The sequence below is a fragment of the Abramis brama genome, assembly GCF_963993115.1.
Source record: "Abramis brama genome assembly, chromosome: 5".
NCBI classification, from domain to species: domain Eukaryota; kingdom Metazoa; phylum Chordata; class Actinopteri; order Cypriniformes; family Leuciscidae; genus Abramis; species Abramis brama.
Genome location: NC_139967.1, coordinates 32,897,411 through 32,916,919, shown reverse-complemented (window position 1 = coordinate 32,916,919; position 19,509 = coordinate 32,897,411). Strand labels below are relative to the sequence as shown.

Here is a 19,509-nt window from a genome sequence, read left to right as displayed (position 1 = left end):
ACTCTCTTGCAATCTCCCATCAAACCATCAAGAAATACAAGAGAAGCTGTCCTCTGTCGTTTTGATTTACAATGATCAGTGTTGTGACGTTCATTTCCTCTTATTATTCACCGCCATCTAGTGGAATATGTGTGTTATGGAAAACATAAAACCTGGTTGAACCAATACTAACCAGATTCTGGGAAAATACAGTTATAAACAATGCTACTAAATATTTTTTCTGACCTATATACAGAGATTTCGTGTTTGCTTTCCGTAGTTTTGTGTAATCATCAAATAAAAGACTTACACATCTCACAATACTACATTACCCATGATTCACAAAAACAGGTCGAACTTGCTTTTGCATTCATGAACGTTCAGCAAGAGCATTTTGACCGACGTGTAGTCCTAATGTCGTTATCAGATTAAGGTTATTTCTTAAAACACTTTTATGATGTTTCTGAAAAGTTTAATTTCGTAGTCGTTGTGTAGGCTAACCCGTTTCAGAAGATGTTCGTGAATCCTCAGACGTCATCAAGGCGAGTAGGCTAATTGTTGAGTGGAAGTAAAATATTCACTTATTCATTGTTTTGTATTGTAGCAGGCCTATTTCCTTCCGAATTATCTCATCTGGACGCAAAATGTAAGTAACTTGTGAAAATATATTGCTTAATGTAGATTTATTTAAGGTCATAATAACATACAAATAAATCTGTGTGCTCTCTCAAGTGAATACCTCAAAAACTGTAGAATGAAAGTGAAATACTATCATGTGCAAGACACTTAATCACTATAGTTATCTAGCAGCAGTGTTACTGTAGGCTACTTTAATTTGTCAAGTGATGTGTCAGAGAGCACTTGTTAAGTGTTGAAATCTTTTTTTTCTGTGATTGGTGCTAAGCAACTAGTAGCTAATTCCCACAATTACACAACATTGAAATTGTAAATACAATTGTTTAAATTACAGCAGAGACTTTTATTCGGTTGCAAATGTCCATCAAATCCATATAGAGTGTGCCTGTTACTGGACATCACAACCCTGTATTGGCAACTATGTTCAATACATGCCTAGAGGACTATTCAGCTGCTGTAGAGTAAAAACAACAGCTTAAATCTGCTTTTGTGTCTCACAGATGTTGAGAATTGTGGATTTCCCCATGCAGTTTATCATGTCTACAAGGGATAGTTCACCCAAAAAGGAAAATTCCTTCATCATTTACTCACTCTCATGTCATTCCAAGCCTGAATGACTTTTTTTTCTTCTGCAGAATAAAATTGAAGCTGAAGAATATTGATATTTTGAAGAATATTGTAACCACATTTTTGTTACATTGACTTCCATTGGACAAAAAGACAATAAGACATTTCTCAGAATCTTTTACGTATTATAGAAGGAAGAAAGACAAACATATTTGGAACGACTTGAGGAATGAGTAAATGATGACAGAATCTTAATTTTCGGTTAAACCATAAAGAGGCATGATAAATTGCATTATATTCCCTATACTACTATATCACTTTCAAACATTGTATTTTTGCATGAAAAGAAGAACTGCATATTTTCATATTATTCCTTTAAAATTGTCTCAATATGTCTAGGCATGGCAAATTTTCAAGTTGTCCTGGCCAGCTGCTGCTTCAACCATGTGCAGCCCATGTGCAGCACACCTAAAACAGTCTGCTTTCTGCTCATGAGTTAGAAACATTTTACTGAAGGCTGTGTGCACAAAAGTGTTGTAAAGATGTACCAGATTGTATCAGCAACTGTTGGAGATATTGGCATTGGCGCCATGAGCCATTACTCGACACCTAGGCGGAATAGAGTTAGCAGACCAAGCCGCTCGGTGATAACAGCAAGTGCGCTCGGAGTCATACTGGTTATTGCTGCCATGGTAGCATGGTGCTACTACTACGCTTCTCTTCAAAAGGCCAGCCGTCTGACGACTGAACGGTTAGACCTTAACAAAGATGGTTTTGTCATCCGAAACCAAGCTGGTGTTGTCATTTTCAAAATGGCATTCAGGTATTTTTTTTAAATGTTGTTGTTTATGCTTGTATTTATGATTACTTATATATTTGATTAATTATGATTATGAATCACAGTGTTTTTCTTTGTCCATTTTAGGTCTGGAACCCTTGATCTGGACTCGTGTTCGAAAGAGGGACAGATTCTCACCTGTGACAAATCAAATGCAGGGAATATAAATTTCTTCATAGAAACAGTAAAGCCTAAAGACACAGTTGAGTGCTATCGTGTGCGCTGGGACGAGCTAGAGGAGCATCGGTTGGTGGAGCATGTCATGTCCTGCAGTGGATCACATTGGTACGGTGGCGCGGAGACTTGGTCGCAGCATTGGCCAATAGTTTTAAAAGGACAGCAAACACCCAAACCTTTCATTACAGGTGATATCCGTTACAATCACCAGGCGTTTGGTGGTATCTTAGAGCGCTACTGGCTTTCTTCCAATGCTACAGCCATAAAAATTAACAATTCTGTTCCTTTTCATCTTGGCTGGGATGAAACAAACAGAACTCTGTGGTTCCAAGCTCGATACGATGACAGCCCTTATAGGCCAGACCCTGGTAAACCCCATCATGTGACACTCAGCTATCGAGTATGTGTCGGCCTTGACGTCACCTCTATACACAAGTACATGGTACGGCGATATTTCAACAAGCCCAATAAGATTCCCTCAGAAGTTGTCTTCAGTCAACCGATGTGGTCTACAAGAGCTCTAGAAGAAGTCAACCAAGAATTTATTTTAAAATATGCATCTGACATACAAAAAAATGGCTTCAACTGCAGTCACCTGGAGCTGTACGATAGATTTACTAGTGGCTACGGGGATTTTGAGTTAGATCCAATCAAGTTCCCCAATGCTTCAGCCATGTTTCAAAAACTAAGGGAAGATGGCTTCCAGGTTACTCTGTGGACTCATCCATTTGTCAACTATAATTCTGTCAATTTTGGTGTTGGAGTAGAGCGAGGTCTGTTTGTAAGAGTGCCTGATAGCCAGCTTCCCGCTTTGGTGCGTTGGTGGAATGGTATAGCTGGAATTTTGGATTTCACAAATCCAGAAGCTCGGGACTGGTATGCCTTGAATCTCCGCACCCTCAAGAACAAGTATGGAGTGGCATCTTTCATGTTTGATGCAGGAGAAACAAGTTACTTACCCCAGCAGTTCAGTACCTTTGTTCCTTTGCAGGATCCCAGTACTTTTACCCGCCGCTACACTGAGATGGCAATACCGTTCAATGACCGCGCAGAGCTGCGGTCGGGCTATCAATCTCAAAACATCTCCTGCTTCTTCAGAATTATTGACCGTGACTCTCAATGGGGATACACCTTAGGCCTCAAATCTATAATCCCTACTGTACTTACTATCAGCATTCTAGGCTACCAGTTTGTTCTACCAGACATAATAGGTGGAAATGCACATTCAAACCTCACTGGACTTCCAGATCGTGAGCTGTACATCCGTTGGCTAGAGCTCTCAGCTTTCATGCCAGCCATGCAGTTCTCACTTCCACCATGGCACTATGATGATGAGGTGGTGAAAATCGCCAATAAGTTCATTGCTCTCCATAAGTCTCTTGTAGCCCCTCGGGTTCTGGAGCTTGCTGGGGAAGTGCTGTACACTGGGGATCCCATTATTCGCCCTCTTTGGTGGATTGCAACAGATGATGAAGCAGCTTACAAAATTGACTCTCAGTTCCTTATAGGAGATGACCTTTTGGTGGCTCCTGTACTTGAACCAGGCAAGCAAGAAAGAGATATATATCTTCCTGCAGGCAGATGGAGAAGTTACAAGGGAGAGTATTTTGACAAAGGTCCCATATACCTTACTGATTACCCAGTGGATTTGGATGAGGTTGCTTACTTTGTGTGGTCAGGATAATTGTAAGTGGATAGGGGATGGACCCCCAAAAAATCCCCAAGAGTGCTGAATACTGATATCTACCCATACTGTAAATTATTTGTACAATCACGTGACATTTAAATAATTGTTTTTTATGATAATAGGATCAACAAGGTTTATGTGGTACTTTATCTGTATGCTGATATTACATAATGCTCAAGAAAAAATACCACAAATTGCGGGTTAGCGGGTGTTTATTTCATACTCTTTGAACAATGGTAGCTTATTTAATGTATAAATTAAGGTATATGTCCATAAAACTGGTAAAGTCATACTTTTTTTAGTAGTGGAATAGTATCATGTACTTGGTGTAATAATCTGTTTGGTTGTAAAATGAATTACCTGTATGAAATTAAATCAAATGTAGCTATACATGTGGAGTCGTTCACAGACCACATATGCAGTTGTTCAACTAATAAAGATCTTCATCGCTGACAAACAATAGGATCGTTTGCCGATTTGCTTTCAATTGACTGTAGGTCCACAGCCACTTCATCCAACACTCTTGATGTCCTTAAATTTCCTAGTACGACTCCGAGTGAGAAACCGCTTCAAACGGTTCAGTGCGTGCAGGAAACTTAACAAATAATTCAAACTGATTCACAAACCAATTAAGACTTGTTTGATCAAGTTTGATTCATTGGAAATAAATGATAAACAAGGAAAAGCTAAAAAAAGTTTTAATATATGGTGTTTGTTTGTTTGTTTGTTTGTTTGTTTGTTTGTTTGTTTGTTTGTTTGTTTGTTTGTTTGTTTGTTTGTTTGTTTGTTTGTTTGTTTGTTTGTTTGTTTGTTTGTTGAATTAGCATAGAGGATACAAGGGGAATTAGCTCAGATGGTAGAGCGCTCGCTTAGCATGCGAGAGGTAGCGGGATCGATGCCCGCATTCTCCAATTGAGGCTTTTACATTTATACACCCTATTCTAATTATACAGTCTGGGCTTGTTACAGTACAAATATAATCCATAAACAAGCTTTTGAGGGTGGTTGTTTTTTAAAACGTTCTTAAGATTGGGTCCTGCTCACATGGTGCAAAAGCACAAGAGAAGGTCCCACCGAGATTTGAACTCGGATCGCTGGATTCAGAGTCCAGAGTGCTAACCATTACACCATGGAACCTTGTAAGAGGTAAGAGATATCCATCAGGCTCAGAAATATAAGTCACTCTCTCTTGAACATAAAGGTGGACAGCCAGAAGAGGGTTTGATCCTAAAGCCATTTTTACTCAAAACTGTTTGGAACTGTCAGAGGGATCCCATGCTAGAGCTTCTTTAGATTTCATCAGCACAAAAAAAAGGTTTCCATAAATGTTCTTGCCACAAGCAAGCAAGAATCACAATATAGAGTGCTAACCTACTCTCTTACCATGTTCTTTAGGAGGATAGCTTGGCTCTGTGAAATGTACAAGAATAACTTGTTCAAAACCTGCCGAATCCCGGGATCGAATCAGGGACCTTCAGATCTTCAGTGTAACGCTCTCCCAACTGAGCTATTTCGGCAAGCGCACAACATTAAAAAACCCCACAACACAACAAGTAAAAAATATCGGGCTCGTCCGGGATTTGAACCCGGGACCTCTCGCACCCAAAGCGAGAATCATACCCCTAGACCAACGAGCCACGACTACAGTATGCTGTCTGGGCTAATGTATTTCTTGGCAACCCTGATGACCAAGAACACAGTCTACAACTGACAGTATAACTGCCAGTATTGCAGCAGTGTTATCATGTCTTGGCAGTAGGCTATTGCTGCTAGTACATGAGCTTGCATTTTGTATTCTCCAAAACTTACCTGTGAACATAATTATATATATATATATATATATATATTCCACATGTAAACTGTTTAGCTTAGCCTAGATAAACCAAATCACGTTGCTCACTATGCATGTGTTTATATGTTTTATATACCCATAAATGTCTTACTACAGGGCAGAACTGTAATTCCTTCGAATATCCTTATTCTCACAGATGTTTTCATATGAAAATTGTGCTATGTTTACTAACTGGTCGGCAACCGTAAGCGTCAGTGCACATTTTCGACTACTGGCCCAAAAGGGTGTAATTAAACTTAGCTACCAGCAGGTGGCACTTCTGCCACATATATCAACACACCAAAATCTAATATAATCACACAATCGTCCGTTGAGCCTCCATTCATTTTAATTTGTCCACTTCAGTTTATAGCTGCATAATAACTTTTTTGTGATCATAGTAAGTTTTGTTTTATCATGGGAGACAAACCCAGTGGTTTTGTGAGGTAAAGATGTCATGGCTGAGGTTATGCTGTGTAAACTCATTTTTAGGTTTGAAGGTTTGAATGAGAGTAGCCTGTCTTACGGAGGAGAAGGTGGGATACACATGGCAGATGAAGTTAAAAATGTTAATAAATGTTAAAATGTATTAACATTTTACCCATGTGTGTTTCTATTATCCTATTTTATTTGTGGTTTCGTTTTGTGTGTAAAAAAAATAAAATAATCAAAATCAAAATCAAATAATTAATCAGTTTTCATTAAATTATTTAGTAAGCCTCCCTGCACTTGCTTGATTACATGTGTAAAAGTAGGCCAACAACTTGCCAAAATATGGTGTTGTCTATCAAACGTTGTATATATTTTCTTTTTTCAATCTCTTTTTCTTCTACAACATAATTTTACAACAAATACAAATATTCCACTCTGTGAAGACAACCAAGGACTGGATTTCCTTTTAAAACAGCATAGCCATTACATATTACATAGATAATGTTTGTAGATATGCTTCTCTTAGCCCATGCTGATAAAACATCTCGAATTGTATGGCCCCTACTCTGTGCTTTTCAAAAGCTCCCCTCTTACAGGAGAACAAAGAGAAAGCTGACCAATCTAATCTAGCTTCACAAAGCGGAAACAAAAGGACACAAAACAAGAGATTTGACCAACCCCAACACAGCAGCAAATATTTCAGCTTGCCTGTGCCAAGTGTACGGTTCACTGTCCGGTCACATGAATCTGTCAGTTTAGCACGTCTAAAGCAGCAATCAGCACCTCGCTCCTGTGTGGATGCCACAGCTCGAGGCCCCAAACATTGCCTGGCTCATTATTCCCCTAGGAAGGTCATGGCCCTGCCCGTCAGACCGGAACTTGCCCACTAATTAAGCACGCTGTTTTGGCACTGGACGTGTCATGTCTGTGGGACGTTTTATTGGGATTAAGGCTTCTCATGTTCACTTTTCATAAGTGGACAGCCGAGCAGATTTACACCAGGGCCTCCTTCTCTTAAAAGAATGAAACCTCAAGGCCTTGCTATACTACAATGGAGAAACCAAATAGAGAAACCAAATAGAGACTTGATTTGCCAGTTGTTTTAAAGTTTAAACGCTGCCATGCTGAAAATACACAGTCAGTGTTGTAGGGCTGATCTGTTGACAATGCTCTGCCACACAGGGAGAAACATGAGGGAAGAGATGTTTTTCTTGTTTGAGGCGCACAGTGTCTGGTGTGATGTGGCCCTTGAATCCCCTAGCATCTGGAAATGTATCCTGTTATTGATTCCATCTCCTCTCTCTCTCTCTCTCTCTCTCTCTCTCTCTCTCTCTCTCTCTGCATCTGCGCAAAAGAGAGACAATTATGTAGGCACACAAGCTTGGCCTAGTTATTACAGAGCACTCTCTTTTGCAACTAAATAATCTATTTTAGGACTTTTGTAAAGACAATTGTCAGAATGCTTGCCACAATGTGTCAAATTTATATGTAGACTATTCTGCGAACAACGTTTCAGATAATTAAAGGTATTCTGTTATTTTTTATTTAATATCAATATTTAATATAAATATATTGACATTTTTATTATTTTTTATTTATTATTAATTAATTTTTATTTCCGTTTAAATTTATTAATATTATTTCAATGATTTGCCAAGGCAACATTTCTAATTTTAGTTTAGTTTAAGTGTAAATATGTTTATATGATTTCAGATATCAATCAACATTTTTTTTATTTTTATAGTTTTAGTTAATGACCCTAAACAGAACTTAATGCAGAACTTATTAGCTTTCTGAGCATTAAAAAGCACTAAAGCCAACAATCCATAAAGCCCACCCTCAGTGTCATCTGCTGACAGTGGTCTGTTGATCTCTGCATTCCTCCTCAGTAATGTGCATGGCCTCCAATGAACACAGACTTTGGGCTTCTGAACACCATTTCAATGACAGCTTTGAAGAGTTGGCTGTTGTGAAGATGTTTAATTTACAGATTCCTAATTTTCTGCCAAGGGCGAACTACAAATGTGCAAAACAAAGGAAAAAAAAATGATTCTGCTAAAGCCTATAAGAAAAGGAATGTGAGGAGACAAATGGTGACTCAAAAGCTTCTGGAACAGCAGGCCTCATGATTTCTGTTCACTGTAATGTTTTGACTATGTGTAACGGACGTAGGCCAGTAAGAGCTGTGAGTGTAAACCTCACTCCCCTGGCCTCAAGAGGTGCGTTAGCAGCTGTGGGCTTCAGCATCTTTAACGCCTCCCACGCTGGAGACTCTGGTTTGAATCCCGCTCGGAGCAGGGTCGTGTAGGACAGGTTACATTTGGTGCTGTGACACGGATGGGAGTGAGGTTTAGGGGGGTGAGTATAACAGATGTAGGCCAGTAAGAGCTATGTGCGTAAACCTCACTCCCCTGGCCTCAAGAGGTGTGCTAGCAACTGGTGGCTGCGGTGTTTAGCGTCCTTGTTATTGCGCCCGCCTCCCACGCTGGAGACTGAGGTTCAAATCCCGTTCAGAGTGGGTCAAGTAGGACTAGTTACATATTCAAACATTTAATTTGCTGATATGCTCTAATTGTTACTAAAGGAAAATTTTGTGTAAAAAATGTACACAAAACTCGGGCTATAAAGTGTAAACATAATGTTTAGACTAGTTCATGCTTTAGTCATTTTGTGCCTAGATTGCACTCTTCCCCTAGATTGTCTATTAATTTGCCTGTTGTTTCCAGGCCATCTTCAGAATTGGGTCAAGTCAAAACGATACAAAGGTCAGTATCACTTGTAGAAAACCAGACGCAGACTCTTTTCATGAAACCTAGACAGGTAGGCCTCATATTGTCTCTTGTGAATCTCTGGTCTAATCTTGTTTCCCAACACTGAATCTCAGCCAACTTTTGTCAGGAATTCCATAATGTAATTTGTTTTCAATTTTTTGAAAATTGTAGAGTCCGTCCCTAGAGATGTTACCCAATGATATCTATTTCTAGCAAGGTTAAGGCTAGAGGCTGTCTTACTCTTGCCCTTGTGTTCTCATGGTTTTATATTCCCATTCCTCTCATTATGTAAACAGTGATCATGTTGCATCAACTTCCCTATGTATCTACACTGATAAAATACAATGATTTTTTTTCCAATTTGGGGAAAATAGCTGTGGTTCTAGATCTAACTGTAGCTCTAAAGCTTTTTTTTTATCAAATATTATTTATTTTTTTGCATTTGGTTCCACATATCATGTACATCTGGCACTGAGCAGCTCTGTCTGAATGCTCTCTCAGTATTTTGTTTCTGCCCCCCTCATACAGAACAGACAGTTAACAGAAGTTGGCAGAGATCTTTATGCCAGTCTTTATGGGTCCTTCACCACTCTTAGCATAGAGTCAGGTGTGGTTCAAGAAAAACCAGGAAACCAGTTGTTGACTAAGGCAGCTGTGTCTGCCGTCCTGGCCTCTACCAGACGCCCACCGTGACTTTGCATGGATTAGCTGGAACGGTCTTTCCCACAGCTCACACGCCGTGCACAGCCCAAGCCAGATGTGCCTGTGAAAATCATTCATCACACTTTGTGCTCTCGTTTTTTCAGTCATTTCATCTTTTTGTTTGGAGGCCGTTCAATGTGAAGAACAAAAGGGCTGGTCACTTTCCGCTCCATTCTCATCTCGTCTCTTGGCAGCCATGTTGAAAAAAGTTGAGATGATTAGGTCTGATAGGCTGTCAGTCCATTGGAAAATGGGAATTAGGTTTGGTTTGGTATTGGGGTTGGGGATGGATGACTGAAAGGAAGAGTGAGAAAGGCAGGGGGCTGAGGTCATCACAGGATGTTCGGCACATAAATGATCATTAATCGCTAGCTGACTCCACCCCTAATGTCTCTCTTTTTCTCTCTTCTCTTGGTGTGTATTTTTCCATGGGAATGCAGCATGGTTTATGAAACAAATGTAATAGACTGCTGGAGCTCTGGGCTTTTTATTCAAACAAAATTAAATAATTAACAGTGACAGGTTGCTAATATTGAATCAAATATGAGATTTTCTGTTACGCTGGAGCAGAACGGCTTTCCCCTCCTAGTTACTATAAGTTCAAATGAATTTAAATTGATGCAAAAGCTTCCAGTTTTCTACTTGCTCAACAGAAATCTGATAATTAAAATTAAAAGGTTTAATATTAAATCCAATGGGGGAATTTATTACATTTCAACTGCGCCTTTGCAGGGCTACGACCGTGTTAGTGATAACACTAATCCACCAATAATGCCTTGTTCATTAAAATAAAACATTTGAGTTGCAAATTGCTAATAATCTCACAGCATAGAACAGAGCTATAGATATTAATGCATTCATCTGAGACTGAATATTGTGAGTTGCCTACTGGAGAATTTTTGTTTACTTTCAGTTAGGCCCTCAGTCAGATCACCTGTATTCATTAAAGATGGCTATTGTTTCCTTTCCAGGTTGTTTTGCTGCTTGAGAGCTTGTATAGTATCTGTAGCTTTACTGCAGTCAAGATGTGGAGAATGCCCTTGATCTCTTATAGAGAAACTGAGGTATGCTATACTAGTAGCTACTGTTTGTGCAGTGCGGTATCTTGAATACAAATGCATTTTTTATTATTTTTTTTACTTCCCCTCAGAAAAAATAAGCCACTACCTTTAGAGAAACTAAAACAAAAAGAATGTTAAGTTTTATTAATGGGATGGGTCATCTAAAATTAAAATTGTGTGGTTTTGAGTGACAGAAGGCATGCCATTATCCCGTTCTGCCTTCCACCATTGGCTGTTATACTTTTGTTTTTTTACTTACTCTATTTTGTTTTGTTGGTAATAATAACAAACAATACAAATTAGAGTAAGTAAAAACAAAACAAAAACCAATCATCAGAATTTGTAAGGTGCAGGTAATCCCCTTAATCACATCAGTCCTTAATTGTTGCACCTCAGTGTGTTCCTTCTTCTTTGGGAACTTTTGGCCCTGACAACACACTTTTATATGTAGTTCATACTCTAACTTGTGTATTTAACTTGTCTAGACTAGTAAAAATGTTCAACAGTTGATATTTTTCAAACAAATATTGAAATGGTTTATGTTTATTATTTCACTCATTTATTTTTTAGGTTATCATGGCTTTAAACATGTAAAATTGCATTAAAATAAAACATTCAGTGCCCAAAGTTGAAGAAATATGAAATATTTAGTGTGCATAATCTTCAGATCTGGAGAAATGACTTGATATACAGTGCACTATTGTTCAAATGTTTAGTGTCAGTAAAGGTTTTTCTCTCGGAAGAATGCATTTATTCAGCAAGAATGCATGAAATTGATCAAAAGTGACAGTAAAGGCATTTGTAATGTTATACAAAATAATTCTACTTTTCGCCTTTCTATTCATTAAAGAATCCTGATTTTTTTATTTTTTTTATCATGGTTTCCACAAAAAATGAATCAGCACAACTATTTTCAACATTCAAAATCAGCATATCAGAATGATTTCTGAAGGATCATGTGACACTGAAGACTGGAGTAATGATACTGAAAATTCAGCTTTGCCATAACAGTAATAAATTACATTTTAAAATATAAAATAGTTATATGTTGTTTTTTTTGTTAAATAAATGCATTCTTGGTGAGCAAAAGAGTACGTTTCTTATTTCTCCATTTCCTCCACTGCTTTAGTGTCCATTAATCAGATGCTATGCTAGGTGATGTTTTGAAGCAGTAACTACACAGGAATATGGCCGTTATGGTAACTCTTGATGTTTTGCAGCTGATGGTGCTACAATCACGGCTAATGGCAACTCCTCATTATGTTTCAAATAATTATAACAAATTACAGGTTGAGCACAATCAGCTTCTCTGTGCTCATACCCACTTTTGTGAGTGTAGGTGCTTTAACGTATTGTATCGTCGCACTAATCATCATCATTGTTAGTCAGTGGTTGCTGTGCAGTTTCTGAGTGGACGTATTACTGATCTGCAGTCAGAGAACAAAAGATCATCACCTCCTTCAATCCTGTAGATGGATCTCTTACAAGTCCTAACATTATGTAGCACAGAGTAGATGATTTATCCTCCTTTGACTGATCTAGGATCTGTTTGTCATTCTTTATCTATCATATCGCTCTGTTTTTCAGCATTACCATCATTGCTTTGCTGAAGCAGGAATGATGTAAAGCCCACCTCTGCCCCAGATAATAACACTTCACAATGATAGAACGTCCTGTTAAATAATAGGCAAGGTGTTATTACACGCTCTATCATCTGCCTGCTCAGAGGGGATTTTGTATACCTGTCAGGATGAAATAATGGGATTGTTTTGAGAGACAATGTTTTCCTACACAGGTGTCATCCTGTGCCAGTGTAGAGGACTTGTCTTGTACATGGAGACGGGGCTCATTTCAACTCCCTGTCTGGTCTTTCATTTTCTTTCTTCCATTTTCCACTCCAGCAAGACTCGGGAGAAGCAGACCACTCTGAAATCAAAGGCACAGAAGAGTGCGAGAGCTTTTTGAGCAATCATTCTGCCGCTTTAACGCGACTGCCTCGTTCTCGGGCTATTTTATGTCTGCGCAGCGGCTGTTAGCTTCATCTAAAGAACATCTGCCTTTATCCTCCTCCTCCTCAACAGTGGCGAGAATCTTGACTACACATCGCTTTGACAAGCACATATTGCTGTGTTTCTGTGTAGAGACAGGTGCCATATTGTGTTTCTGTGCCATCTGGTTTGACAGTCTTGTTTTATTATAATTGAGATATTATTATAGTTTAATTCATATTTTGAAATTTCATTTTGATTTTCTGCTTTCATTTTTATTTTTTGTTATTGTTACTTTTAGTAATTTTGTTGTGTTTTTATCTTTTTCATATTTGTTATATCTTTTTTTTTTTTTTTTTTTTTTTTAGTACATAACTTAAACTAAATCAAAATGAGAAATGTATATTTTAGTTAACATTTATTTTATTTTAAGTAACGAAATAAAATATATTTTTAGTTAAATATAATAATGCTGATCCATGAGTGGATCTGTGAGTTAAAATATTTATTATAAATGAGAATATCAGATGGGTTGTTGCATCTGTGTGTTTGAAATACAGTGTTCCTTGGTTTTCTGTTTTACTCATTTAAACCCAGTATTAAATGCGTGATCTCTCATCGCTCATCTCTGTTGTAAGGCATCTTTTTCATTTCATTGCGCTTGTCATTTGTCTGTGCTTTTTTTTTCTCTTGCTTTCCATCAGCTTAATGTCCATGACAAGCTCAACAGTGTTCCTCCCCTCCCCACTTCCAGACTTGATTTCAGAATCATTTGCTCACAGACTGATGCAGGATAGGTTGAATTGCTGTTGAGAGAGGCTTTCACAAGCTCTGTAATTGAAGTAATTATAGGTTCCATCTGCTCCATGTTGAACAATGCTCTGTAAACATTGTCACAAGTGAAATTATGTGAGACAAGCATGAGATCAAGTGCTTGTGGATGCGACTACTTCTTTTTCAATCTGTTTGAAGCGTCCAAAAATGGTAATTTCAATATGGTTTGCAATTCTGATTTATGGCATTTCCCATTTACCTGCAATCTATTGTTGGTGACGATTGGATAGGCAATTTTGATACTTGTGCTCTGATAAAAGCACGACCACTTACCTATGTTTGGACTGAGAGTGGGAAAAACGCATGAAAAATGCTTCTTTCATCTTTTGAATAGACTCAAATGGTCAGCAATTTGCCTAATTCAATTTAGTTTTCTGTCAAAATGCTGAAGAATTTTGGAGTTTGCAAGAGAAATACATTGTTCAAATACATAAATACTGCGCATATGATGCATGTTTTAAAGTTGTTCTGGAAATACCGCTTTGCTAAAAAGCTCTTAAGACAAATTCTGCATAATTGTTTGGCTAGAGCCATTTTTTCTCCCCTCGGATAAACTATTAAAAACAGTGTTCTTATTTACAGGGTCCTTGGTCACATGCAGAATAAACTTTCAGACATACAGACAGACAGACAGACAGACAGACATCATAACAGTTTTTTTTCTTAATGAGAGCAGTTTGTTGGATGCGCCATGAGGATTTAAAGGAAATGTGCTTAGTATTGCTATATACAAGGCCATATTTGGTGTGTGGCTTTCTCAGATGGCTGTAGCTGGGTCTCTCATCTCCTTTACATCTGGATTTCATCAGATTAATGTTACGGCTTGTTAAAGTCACACATTTCCTCCACCAGATCGCTGATTCGTATTAGGAGGAGAAACTGGGACAAAGAAGTTTCTTATGTTTCTGAAACACCAATGTTATAATCCTGTATTTATATCAGAGAGGGTGAAATCTAAGGTTCAATCGTTCTATGTAGCGTGATCCTCATACTGGTGGTTTTATAGACTGTGAACGTTATCTGACGCAGAGACACTTTATTTGTGCCTTTGGGAAAAATTAAACACACAATGGACTCCATTGACAGTCAAGGAAACAAACAGATAAGTGTAGACTATCATCTTTGTGATCCTCTGTTTGATCATAGCAAATTTATGACTGTTTTACTTGGAACATTTTTTTTCAAAGCCCAGCTGCGTTTCAAATGAATCTAGAAAGTGAAAAGAGATCTTTCATGGTATTCCATTCTGACCATCAAATTGCCTTGATACACTAAGTGCCTCATCAGCCCTTGTTCTGCAATGGCCCTTGGTTTAATTTTCTGGGTCAATGACATGTAAGAGTGTCCATGATAAAGAAAAGTATAAAGATCTAGTAGAAAACATATGTGCCAAGTTCTTTGAAATGTGCTCTTTGTATTCATCTTGGTTCACAATGGTTTTGAAAAATCATTTTCAAGAAAAGTTTAAATTTAATGACTCTCTGTGTCATGTGGTATTTCCGTCATATAAAAAGTAATAAGATATTTTCCATAAATATCATGCAAATCTTAATTTTATTTGGCAAACTGCTTGATCTGAAAAAACATTTGAACAATTTCATTATTTTTCAATGAGGCTTTACTCTTCATTATTATATCAGGACAGTTGTATAACCCTGACATTTCTGACTTTGTGCAAAAACTGAAAGAAGTGATAATTAGTTCAGTAATGAAAACATCCTCATCATAAATGATGTGTGTTTATGGCCCGGTTTCACAGACAGGGCTTAGACTAAGCCAGGATTAGACCATAGATCAATTAGGACATTTAAGTAATTTTTATAAACATGCTTAGAAAAAAACATTACCGATGTGCATCTTAAAACTAAAAAGGCACTGATATATTTTTAAGATCAGTCAGTGCAAGTTTATTTCAGTGGAAACAGCTCAGACTTACATTTTAGTCTAGGACTAGTCTTAAGCCCTGTCTGTGAAACCAGGGGTAAGTCTTTGTACGTATGAATGGTATTTAAAAAATATATAGTATTATGTCATTTTTGCAAAAGCATGTCACTTTGTTAATGAATGACCAAACTTAGGAACTTGGGAGATGTTTAGAAGATATTTGAAGACATATCCATTAGGGGTGTGACGAGATTAAAACGCGACGAGATTTCTCGTCGAGGTGAAACTTTGTCTCGAGTTGTTGTGATGTCAGCGTGATGGAGCGTGAGGGTGAAATTAGTATTGAAGATGCCCCTGCCACTTTTAAATCATTTGTGTGCCGGGCCAATCACACACACACTCCGCGCACACACACACACACACTCACTGTCCCTCGCTCACTCACTCACTCACTCGCGCGCACACACACGCTCACTCGCGCGCGCACACACGCACACTCACTGTTGCTCGCACTCTCACTCGCGCACACTCACTCTCGTTCACACTCAACCCGTCGTGGAGGACCGTTAAAATTAAACATGCTAGTCTTTCTGTCGTGATGTCCTGAAGCATCGCAGACGCGTAGGTTGTCGCCCACTATGACACACTATACGAAATGAAACGATCGAATCTTGCGTCCCGACGCCCGTTGTCCTTTACGAATCTCCACGAAACGGATCGTGCCAAAATCGCGCTAAAATAGTGTAATCTGAACCAGGCAGGTAATAAACATTTGACCTATCGCGCAAAGAGCCTATTAAAGCACTAAGACATGGGAACAGTATAGCTAACATTCACATATCACAAGTCATATCGACATCGCAATATTAAACAATGTTATCGCACATCGCAGCTTTTCCTCATATCGTGCAGCCCTAGTTACTGCCCAAAGGTCTCAACTGCTGCCAGAAATCGTCGACATGCTTATATTCTTGAAAAAGAACATGACCATAATCTTAGTCTGTTCTGTGTAGTTAATTTATCTCTTTTTCATGCTTGAAGAAATTTTTTTTTTCTGTTTGAACTTGTAGTTTTGAGAGAGCAGTAGGCTACTTTGATTATGGATACACACTTACTGTTTGCATTTAAAGTGTTATTTCAGTTATTTATATTAATTTTATTTATACTGTTTTATTTTTTTTATGTTCGATTTGTGGAAAGGAGTTAGATTTCTCATATGAAATCGTACAGGGGAGAAGCCAGACGGTAGAGTTTATAGCAAAACATTTTGCAGTGTTTGCATGTCCTTTACTGCATAGAATTCATTAAAATAGAAGTAAAATAACATTCATTACAAGTTGATTTCAAAATGCACCTAAATTGTTTTGCATTTTGTGATTTTCAGTTGAATAAAAGACTATTTTCCATTCATACATTTCATCATTTAGGATTTCTTAAAAATTGTGTAAAAATCTCGTCTTGTCTCGTTCTCGTGAACCCAATCTCGTGTCTCGTCTCGTCTCGTGGAGTAAGCGTCTCGTCACACCCCTAATATCCATGTATCCATGTAACTCGAGAGAGCGGGACAGCGTTTCTAAGCACTATGGTGGAGATGTAATGTCTTGTGATAAGATGCAGAGTATGTTGGGAGCTGTCCATGTCGATGAATTGCTGGCAGTAAGCATGGCCTGGCAGAGGCCCTTGTGTCAGGAAGTGATCAGAGCGAGTGAGGCTTGCTATTGACTCGAAAAGATTCCTGTTTGCTGCAGTTGCTGGGCCAAAGCTCATCCGTGGCTCATGGATCACTGTAATTACTGGGCCGGGCAAGGCCGGTTATTAGTTTAGGGAATGTCATGGGCGTATATCAAACCCAATTTGCTCTCTGGCTTGAGAGGTCACTTGTCTTCTTCTCCTTCATTGCCTCTTTTGGAGCTGCAGAGCTGTTGTGCTTTGTATTTCTCTCTCTCGCCAGCATGTTGCCACTTTGTTTTTACCATAATAGCTTGTGGTATTGTGTGAGCTCACTTGATTGACTGTGTGTTGCTGGATTTTATAGATCCAAAACTGCATAACCTTTATAAAAAAAATCGGAATTTTATTGATAAGACTTCACTCATGTCGTTGTTATCAGAAGAGCAAATTATAATCACTACTTTGAGTTGATTATTTAAGAAACCAATATTTTGTTAAAGACCACATAAAATGGCTCAGTAAGCACTGTTTTATGTGTGTGTGTGTGTGTGTTTCCATATTTCCTTTTGAAACTGGAAGTTTGGGTGCTTCGTAAAGCCAGCAACAGTGTTTTAGTTTGTCACAGCTTAGCCAATGATCTTGTAAAATGTATAAGTGGGAGGAATGTTCTCAATCTAGAGAGCCCTGAGTGCAAGATGACTCAGCGATGTTTGTGGTCCATTTCCCCGGAAGAGAAATGTTGAAGTTAATTTGATCAAGTTTTAGAAGTACACTTGCATCTAGATGGCCTTAAATAAGCTAAAAGCTAATTTAGATTTCATGGCTGGCTTCTTAAATTCTGTAAAGTCACCTTTCCAGTGATATTTCTTGTATCTGTCAAAAAAAAAAAAAAAATCACCTCTGCTTCACAAACTCTTTCTTTGGTATCACACCTTCCTTTGAAGCCTCACTGGTTTTGACTGTTTTTGCACCTTTATGCAAATCCAGTGATGTATGCTGCCAGGTGGTCTCAAAGGCGACTGGTGTGGCTGCCGTCTTTGTGATGACTGATTGAAAGCTTGATGGTTGCCCTGGAGCTTGAAGAGGAGAGACGGGGGACCAGGAAATGGGCTCTCTCCCCAGCCGTGAGTGCTCCTGCATGGATCAGAGGACCGCACCAGATGGTGGACTTGGCACTGCCACAGGGGTGCTGGGGAATGCTGAGCCTTCGCTTAAAAACGGTCTGCCGCCCATCAAATGCCTCTCAAGCTCCCTGGCAGGCAGTGTGGACAGAGTTTTTTTTAATAAGCTTGGTATGTGGGAATATCTTTTAACAGTACAAGGTGATCTCATCTGTATTCACTGATATGTATAATGTTCATAGAAACGTATACAATGTCAATATATTGACAGCATCTAAAACAATTTGACAGACACTTTTATCCAAGCATTCAAGTTATCCTTTTTACCAAATCTAAATCTCATTTATAACAACCACAGTTGACCAATGTGCTGTACAATGTTCTTAAAAATACACCAAAACAATCAAAAACAATGAATAATTTATATAACAGACGTAGGCCAGTGAGAGCTGTGCATGTAAACCTCACTCCCCTAATCTCAAGAGGCGCTCTAGCGGTTGATGCTAGAGACTGTGGTCTTTAGCCTCCTTGTTGGAGCGCCCGCCTCCCATACGGACGGTCCCAGGTTCAAGTCCTGCTTAGAGGGTCAACAACAAAGGACATCACAAGTAATAGGCTATAATGAAGAGATATGTTTTTAACTTTGATTTAAAAATATGTAATGTTTGTGCAGTTCTAATATGGATCGGTAAACTGTTCCAAAGTTTAGGTGCCGCTATGGCAAAAGCTCAATCACCCCTGGATTTTAACTTTGACTTTGGAACAGTTAAAAAACTCTGGTTGGCAGACCTAAGAGTTCTCACTGGATAGTATTCACATAAGAAGAAAGGTAAGAGGGGGCAAGGCCATTTAAACATTTAAAAACAAGCAGAAGCACTTCAAAATCAATTCTAAAGTGGACTGGGAGCCAATGTAAAGACATTATAACAGGAGTAATATGTTCGCGTTTGCGAGCACTGGTTCAGAGACTTGCAGCCGTGATTTGGACCATTTGTTATCTAGATAATGATGGATTGTTTATTCCCACATACAGGAAGTTACAATAGTCAATTCTTGAAGAAATTAAAGCACGAATTGCAGTTTCAAAGTGCTTAAAAGAAAGAAAAGTCTTCACTTTAGCCAGCGCTCTTAGTTGGGGTAAAAACTTGATTTGACAGCTAATTTTATTTGCCTATCAAATTTAAGTGCACTTTCAAATAAGAAGCCCAAATTTTTTTACCCATTATTTAAGGCTTTGACATCGGAAAGACAGGCACAGGGGAGCCATTTTTGTGCTTCAGGGGCAAATAAGGTTGTGTATCGTCTGCATAGCAATGATACTACAAGCTAT

The 19,509-nt window shown here is 38.5% G+C and overlaps 1 protein-coding gene across 1 annotated transcript; it reads left to right on the top strand.

Annotated features, from left to right (window-relative positions):
* The first annotated feature begins 306 nt into the window (after positions 1 to 306).
* On the top strand, positions 307 to 4,338 carry LOC311083843 (myogenesis-regulating glycosidase). Its single transcript, XM_084115577.1, has 3 exons — positions 307 to 625; positions 1,582 to 2,005; positions 2,108 to 4,338. Exons 2-3 carry the CDS (start codon positions 1,725 to 1,727, stop codon positions 3,879 to 3,881), a joined length of 2,055 nt encoding a protein of 684 aa, XP_083971703.1. The 5' UTR covers positions 307 to 625; positions 1,582 to 1,724; the 3' UTR covers positions 3,882 to 4,338.
* Positions 4,339 to 19,509: the final 15,171 nt, after the last annotated feature.